The sequence below is a fragment of the Accipiter gentilis genome, chromosome 10 (assembly GCF_929443795.1).
Source record: "Accipiter gentilis chromosome 10, bAccGen1.1, whole genome shotgun sequence".
In the NCBI taxonomy this organism is placed as follows: Eukaryota; Metazoa; Chordata; class Aves; order Accipitriformes; family Accipitridae; genus Astur; species Astur gentilis.
In genome coordinates, this window is record NC_064889.1 from 23,132,392 (window position 1) to 23,140,564 (window position 8,173).

Sequence of the window (8,173 nt, forward strand, 5' to 3'; positions counted from 1 at the left end):
CCCTTCATCCATTTCGCTGTAACCACAGGATTATTCATATTAAAAATGGTTCTTAAGGACCAAGCTTCAAACAGGGACACTGTGATTTGACCTTCCAAGATCGGCACTGTGGGGCTCCAGATCTTGAAGGCGGACTCTGAACACAGAGCCCTGCCTCCCTTGGATGCTCAGGATGAGAAACAAAGGGACAGGGACACTCACAGAGGAATCTCTGTGGCGGGACAGAAAGGCTCCTGGTGTTTGCTCTAGAGGTCAGCTCAGACAGGCAAGAGGGAGAGCACGTACAAAGCAAGGAGTTAACAGGGAAGAGGGGAAACCAACTCCATTAGCATAAATAACTGATTGTAGTTAGCAGTGAGGCACAGAAACGGTGCTGCAAAGTTGGAAATAAATGACACTCCAAAGACACATGGAAACAGTAAAAGTGCAATTAAATGAGAGACAGAGAGGAAATCGCCAAGGCCGTGCACATTCACTCAGGGAGCCTGAAAGCTCCATTCCTCTCCAATGGCTGGCTGCATATCCAAACTGAGCTCATCCCACACAACGTCCCGGGTACCTCCCGGTACGGACTGCACGGCAGTGTGGCTCACAGCCACTCTCTGCTTGATGCAGAAACTGTAAAAGTCTGCTCACAGCAGCTTGAGTTTTGAGTTAGAGGCACGGGTTTATTGCAGGCAGCTGAGCAGACCATTTGTCTCAACACCGGCAGGCTGCGCCAAGGAACGCGCAAGGGAAAATTGCTTTGCTTTCTGCGAATGGATGGAGGGAGGAAGCATTATTAGCTCTGACATAAAGGCCACAAGAAAATTATTGGAATCCTCATTCTACAAGTCTCCTTTTGAGAAACATTTACCATCTCCCTGAGCAATACAATATGTGACTATATGTGCAAATATTTAACAAAAACTACCTCCCCTATTGATCAAGCAGACAGGCATACTCAGAGAAACCAATTAGCACTTGTGCTTTTGAACCAAGAGATTTATTTAGTGCTGAGAGAAAGAACTTCAAATTAATGGGAAGCTTAAAAGACACTTTGAAGTACATTTAAAAAAAAATAAGTTTAATTATTTTTTACTTGACACTGTGATTCATGTTCAAAGCTTTGAAAGAACTTGCTCATACCCTAGCATTGTCCTTTTCCATTTGGGAAACACAATTTTGGCTTTCCCCCCTGTGCTTCTGAAAAATACAGCAGCTAATCTCACTGCTCTAATTAGCGGTGACATCCATCGCAAAGGACCTCAGTCACATCACAGCTCATCCTCCTGGACTCTGTCCAGACCCACAGCCAGCAGGTCCATCCCTGCCCTGGGAGCGCACGGTCCTGACAGATGAAGCCCATATTATTACTCCCGTTCTAGACAGGGAACATTAATCACAGTGAGATTAAATGACCTGCCAAGGGCCCGGTCTGAGCTCATGGCAAGGCGAGATATTGCAGGAGCAGTCAGGTCCACCCTGCTTTTCCTGGCACAGCATCATCAGGAGCACCAGCGGGGAGACCGAGGCAGCCCCAGCTCCTCTCTCTCATCACACCAACATGACATCCACCTGCAAACTGCCCCTCATGAGCAGAAATTTGCCCCCTCCCAATTTACTGTGTTTGTTCCCAGCATAACACAGCACAAATCAGCAGCGACCCACCGGAGAGTCTTACCACTACCAAAGATAGCCACTCCAGGCTTCCTTCAATAAAGCCAAAAGAAGATGCCTCTGGAGTCCCACAAGTCCAGGACCAGAGGTTTTTATAGTGGGATGCAGGTGAGTATTAGGACCAAAAACCTGGGTGCAGGTTGGGACAGGCCTACAAAAAATGGCTCCTGTTTTTTTCAGTGGTGGGGGGTTTTTTTAATCCTTCTGCAAATGGGAGGATATGGAAGGAAGAGGTATCTGGACATGAAAGATGTTCTCCAGCAGATTAGAACAGGTTTCAGGAGGATGAAATTGGCAGCCTAAAAATCCAGCTGGTGCCCCTTTAAATCTCCTTGAGGCTGACCCAGACCCTAAGGAGAAAAGCACTACACTGCAGTAAAGTGCAAATTGGCTCTTTAGGGCATCCAGAAAAATTTACATTTAAAGAAGAGGTGAATAGGCTGTAACAGGCCCAACATCTTGCTGGCAGTAAAGTTTACTAGCTCAGAATTTTTTATTCCCTTTCCTTTTGGACGGGAGGTTATATAAAGCAATTTTTCCATCAGGGCGCATAAACCACATCCACTCATTAAGCGATTGCAGGAGGTCTCTGTCGAGGATAACACGACCTCTTAGCCACCTGATGCGGAGCCCAGAGACATGCCCAGCATCACTGCCCTCAGCAGGGAGACAGATTTTGGCTGAGAAAGGCAAACACAGCCCAAAGAGCCAGAGAAGTGGCCCCAAATAATTTTCAGATGTTCAAGACCAGACTGGGCAAATCCCAGGAGGTCGCTTGTTAAACACGGCATGGAAGCTGGAAGCATTCACAGCACAAAGACCCTTTCCAGGATGAGCTCCAAGTCCTTGTGGTCTCCCCCATCTCTGAAAAAAGCAGAGTGAAACCTGTTGGTATAGCTGGAAAGGGCAAAGACCTTTTTTGAGTTAATTGCCCACAGTAGCTCCATCCACAGTGAGGCATCCAGAGAGCATGGCAGCAAGCCGAGCGAAGGATGTGTTGTTATTTGCATTCCCCACGTGTTTTCCAGCCCTGACCAGATCACAGTCTCACTGCAGAGGGCATCAGTGATACAAATATGGAGCAGGCAACAACTGCGCACAAGAAGATGGCAAAGGCGGCGGCCAAGATGGAAAACACTGTGCCTGGAGCTGGGGTCCCTCCAGGCTTCAGCCCCCCAAGGCTGCTCTAACGTGGAACGGGGGAAGAGTTGGTTTCAGCCCCTGACTCTACAAGAAAGCAGCAGGGAGGTGTCTGTCCCCATGGCCGGTCCCTTGCACAAACCCAGCAGGGAATGGACAGGCCACACGGTGGGTGGCGGTGCCCGTGGATCAGAGACATGTTGGCTGGGAGGAGCACGATGGCTGGAGGCTGCTGAGAGCACTGCAAGCACCCTGGCATCATGGTGCCAAAACCCACCAGCTAGTGCAGCCCTGTCACCCAGCCCTTGAAATTCAGGTTGAGTACTGGCAGGCAGGACTGGGTGGTGTGCAAGGAAAGGAAAGGCAAGGTCCTTCTGGAGGAAGAGAAGTTTCTGTGCACATGAAAACCTTTGAAACTCTTAACTGCATCCAGGGGATTCAAAGCAAACACAGCACTCTCCTCCCTGCTGTCCCCTCTACCTTATCACCTCCCACCCTGAAATTCAGGATGTAGGAAAGCACCACCTTGCTCATCTCAAGGAACCAAGCACCGCACCGATCCCTGCTCGTCCAAAACCAGAACTGTTTTAACGAAACACTAGCTCTCCTCTTCCTTTTCAAGCGCTCTCAGGTTTCAGCAGCAAAGATCCTTTTGCAAAAGCATCTTCACAACTCAGCAGAATCACCCACCACAACACGTATCCTCCTGACCTGCCATTAGCTTCATCAACACCATCATATGCACAAGAACAACAACAACAAAGGCAGCAAATCCTTGACTCTGTTCTGAAACTCTGGTTTTAAATTACCAACGCAGGAGCGGGTCTGGGTTGCGACTGGGCTCCTCTCAAGTGGAGGGTGCGATACAACAGTGACATTTGATATAATAGCAAGGCCAGATCAGTATGCTGTGTGCTTTTCTCAGTACACTCGCCTATTTGCCTCTCTCTTCTCTTAAAGTGCAATTATTGACATGTTCGCCTCCTTAACCATCAGTTTTATATGCTTGCCAATGACTCCTGAACATGTGTAAACAATTATTTTTATTTTCTTGCAAAACCAAAATGTTGCATATTCTTTTGGATAAACGGGCTTAGGTAGATTTTCATGAGCCCTGCTACATAATTTATTAGTTTCTAAACTCTGTAAAACTAAAAGCTCCAGTAAAGTTCAAATAAGTTTGTGATTTCAAAGTAATTTTGATCGGACTATTCCTGTTCCTGCCCAACATTATTCAGTTGATTTAAATGGGAATTCTTAATCTGCAGAGGGGGCCTCCTGCATTGTTCTGTTAGATCAAATAAAAGGACAATATCCAGGGTCAGAAGCCCAGGAGCACGAAGCAAGAAACACAGTGGGAGGAAAGGGGGCACAGAAAAAAGCATCTTCTGTCCCAGATCTGTTGCAGGCTGCGAAACGAAGCACATGGTCTGCTCGAACGCATGCTGTATCAGCTCGCTGCTTTGGGGGGGGAAGCCAGGCGCCAGGAGCAGCTTTGCGTGAGCTCCACTGCACGCTGCTCCCCGTGCCGCAGCCCTGCGTCGGGGCCCCATCCTGCTCACACTGGAGCCAGTGCTGGATCCTAATGTTACAGCGAGGCTTGCGAGCCAGGTCCAGCCGTCCCAGCATGGGGCAGAAATATGTTTCAGGGCAGCAGGATGGGGAGGTGCTGGAGGAACAGTGTCCCGAGGATTTGTGAAACAAGGGGCTGGCATTTCATGGAGTCACTGCTTGGCACTTCACATGCTGTGACATGGGACTCTCCAGAAACAAGAAAACTGGAGAAAGAAAAGTTCGGGGAGACAGAAAAGAGGGAGAGAGGCTTTCTCATTTGCACACATAGAATGAGAGCAGTTTTGCAGCTCTCCGCCAGGCAGTACTGCTCCTGAGCTGCTCCACGCTGGCCCTTGCCGGGCTGATTGCACCAGGGTGTGTGGGCCAAAACCAGGAATGAGCAGGAAGGAAAGGAGCAGGGAACTGTGTTGTAATCTTGGATATGGGACCCTCTGCCAGCTCCTAAGCAAGCGTGGAAGCTTGTGTTGTGCAAGGTCCAGAGCCTGACAGGTAATACGAAGAGGCACAAGTAGGCTAGCTGAGAATTTCTAACTCCCTGCGTGGGAGGTGGCAGGGCAGATCAGGAGGGGACCAACCTGCCCTATTCCATTCTCTCTCAGCTAGCTTTTATGTACTTCCAATGGGAAGTTTAGTTTCGGCACCATGATGACCCCAGAACACGTTTGAGTGCCATCAGCATGGGTGGCTGCATGCTCACACCCCTGTGTGAGCTTCATGACCAGCACTGGTCCCAAACACGGTGCACAAGTATATGGTTGTGAGGCGACCACCCCATTTCACGGGCTGCCTGCCGCATCCACCACGCGGGAAAACCATGTCCTGAGATCCTCCTGTTGAAATCCCCAAGAGAGATGAAGCCCAAACATGGGCTTGTATTTCATATAGTGTCTCTGAATGTTACTGGGGAAAAATGATACCAGATATCCTCTATGTATATTAAGAAGAAAAGATGGGGTATTACACAAATTTAGGAGAAAGCAGTCCTTTTTTTGCATCTAAAAAACCCAACAAAGTCACACAGAGCAGGAATTAGTGAAAGCTTATAGCTTCAATAATTTAGAACTTAAGCCTACTTAAATATAAATGATGATGTTTAATTCCAAGGCTGTTACTGAGCAGAGCTGGGGAGCCTCTCGTATACTATGCCTGCCTTTGAATGCCGGGCTCAGCAATAACAGACAAAAGCTGTCCAGCACCCAGAACAAAGAGCTCCAGGAAATTAAAAAAAAAAAAAAAAAAAAAAAGAAAGAAAATACTGTCTCACTGCTGAGCCCACTCCAGCACACTGATCAGCAGCTCCCAATGCCTGGTTCACAGTCGCCAGGCCAGCATTTCAGGGAGTTTGAAAATTGCAGGGGTGGGAGTGGAGCATCCCGTCCCGCGCAGCACAGCACTGCTCCCGATGCAGCATCGGTCCCCACAGCGAGGCTTTCTGCTCCAGCGCTGATTGACACCAACGCGGGAGGGTTTATTAAATTCAGCAGAGCGCAGAAACATGTTACCTTGCTGCTAACCGTGTCTAGAGAGCATATAAACCCACCAAAGGGGGGGAAAAACAGTCAGAACAGAGAAGCTTTTAAAGTGCAGCCGAGCACTCTTTAGCAGGGCCAGCAAAACACACCCCAAAGTCAGGAGCCGCTGACCTGCCAAGTCACAGCATAAACAAACACACAGGGCAATTTAGACAGCAGCAGGCAATAAACTAGACACAAACTCAGCTTCCTAAACTTTTGCTTTCAAAAATTCACTTCTTTTCCTTTCCTCCCCCCCAAAATAAGTACTTTTTCAACTATCCTCGTTGCATTGCTGTGTAGCCAGGAATCTCAACAGACTAACGAGACCTGCTTTGTTCTATTCTCTTTGCAGAGAACTTATATTTTCTGCAAGTTACACTGGCTTCTCCTCACCGCGGCTGCTACGAACCACGTGGCAAGATTTATTATGGGCATAGCCCGCAGCCTGGTTTCCTAAACACCGCGGCAGCTAATCTCCGATTAATCTAACACACGCTTTTCTCCCTCTGACCACACTGGGCTGCTTGCACATTTTTTAAACAACTCCTACTTTTCTTTTTCTTTAAGGCTGCTAAGTGAAGAAGGGGCAGGAGGCACAAGGGCATTTCGCTGCAGAACAGCATCTTTCTCCACTTCCTTCCCAGATTAAACCCATGCTTATGCAGCATCACCAGTAGAAGGAAAATACTGCGATTGATCAGCAAGGCGTGTGCAGAGTAGGTCCAGGGAAAAATCCCTTTGATGTTTTTGTAGTTCGGCCCTGGTCCGGTGGGTGGTGTTACCGGTTGCGGCTGTGTGAACCGAGCCAGGCATTACAGGAGAGCACAATACTTGTAGGTTTAAAGTAGCTCACCGTCATCCCTGCAACTCGCAGCCCAACATCTCTTCTCTGTAGCTACCACCTTTGCTAACAAACACGAGTCGTTTGCTCGGGCGCCGTCTCCCGCTCGCGTTGCCGCTGATGATTTCGGCTCTGGTCCCTGAGCTCGGATGCCCGACCATGCCACGGCCACGGCAGCCACCCCATCCCTCCCCAAAGCTGACCGGGGCGCGGGGGGGAGGGTTGGCGAAGGCCCCGCAAACACCACGGTCCCCTCCCGGGAGCCCCCCGCGCAAGTGGGGTTTCTAACTGAAAAGACAGTTTTGGGGGAACGCTTCGGGCTATCTGCAGATTAAGCTGTTGGATGGGCTGATGTAGAAGTCTACAGCCGAAAGCCACGACCCCGAGGTGCCTTCCCGGAGGGACGAACCCCCCCGCTCCCGCAGAGGAGGGGCGGGGGGGTGACACGAACAACAGCGGCCGCACACCTCCACGCTGCACAGGCGGACACACGCCTGCCGGAGCCCCCGGAGCTGTTCGGCCCCTTTCAGTCTCCGCGGCGGCCCGATGCCACGGCGACGGGCTGAGCGCGGGGCTGGGACTGGCCGAGGTTGGCGTGAGGGGTCGGGACCGGTTAAGGACGAGCAAGGGGGACCGGGACCCGCCGCGGGGCTGGGAAGGGACGCGGGGGAGCGGGGACGAGCACGGCCCCGGCCACTACAGGGGTGATGAGGGGACGCGAAGCGCGGGAGGGACAGCGGACGGGACCGACCGACGCACGGACAGACGGACCGAGGGGCGAGGGCGGCGGGGAGCAGCGCCGGTGCCGAGCGCGGCGGCGGCGGCGGCAGCAGGTCCGCCCCCCCGCCCGCTCCCCACGGCCGGCCCGGCTCCGCTCTTACCTCCGCGGCAGCCGAGCAGCAGCAGCCCCAGCAGGCAGGCGGGCAGCGCGGAGCCCGGCGGAGCCATGGCATCCCGGGCGGGCGGGCTCGCCTCCCTGCGCCCCACGGGGAGGGAGCAGCCCGCGCAGGAGGGAGGGAAGGAGGGAGGCGAGGCGAGAGCCACCCCCCGGTTGCGGGAGGGCGCGGGGGGGGGCGGGGGGGGGAGAGGAAAAAAAGAGAAGGGAGGGGGGAAGGCAAAAAGCGGATTTCAGCGGTGCTCCCCTCCGCGCGAGCACGCCGCCGCGGCGGGCGGGCGGGGGGACGGCGCTGAGGGAGCGGGGCCGCCGGCGGGCGGGGGCGGGCGGGCAGCGCCTTGCGCCATCTTGCGCATCAGCCAGGGCGCCGACAGCGCCGCGCAGGGTCCGGCCGGGCTGGGGGGGCCGGCAGCCGGGGGTGGGGGGAACTGTCCCCGTGCGGGGCCGGTCAGCGCCCCCCGCGCTCGGGATCCGCGGGGACCCTCACCGGGTCTCTCCTCACCGGAGCCTTGTCACCAGAGCCCCGTCACCAGAGCCCTCTCACCCGTT

General features: G+C 52.8%; 1 protein-coding gene across 1 annotated transcript in view; it reads right to left on the reverse strand.

Annotated features, from left to right (window-relative positions):
- IGDCC3 (immunoglobulin superfamily DCC subclass member 3) overlaps nucleotides 1–7,749 on the reverse strand; it is a 106,181-nt gene extending 98,432 nt beyond the window's left edge. The window contains exon 1 of the mRNA XM_049811576.1: nucleotides 7,611–7,749. Coding sequence (XP_049667533.1) covers nucleotides 7,611–7,677 — 67 coding nt within the window. The 5' untranslated portion in view covers nucleotides 7,678–7,749. The remainder of the gene's footprint in view (nucleotides 1–7,610) is intronic.
- Between the last annotated feature and the right edge of the window lie 424 nt (nucleotides 7,750–8,173).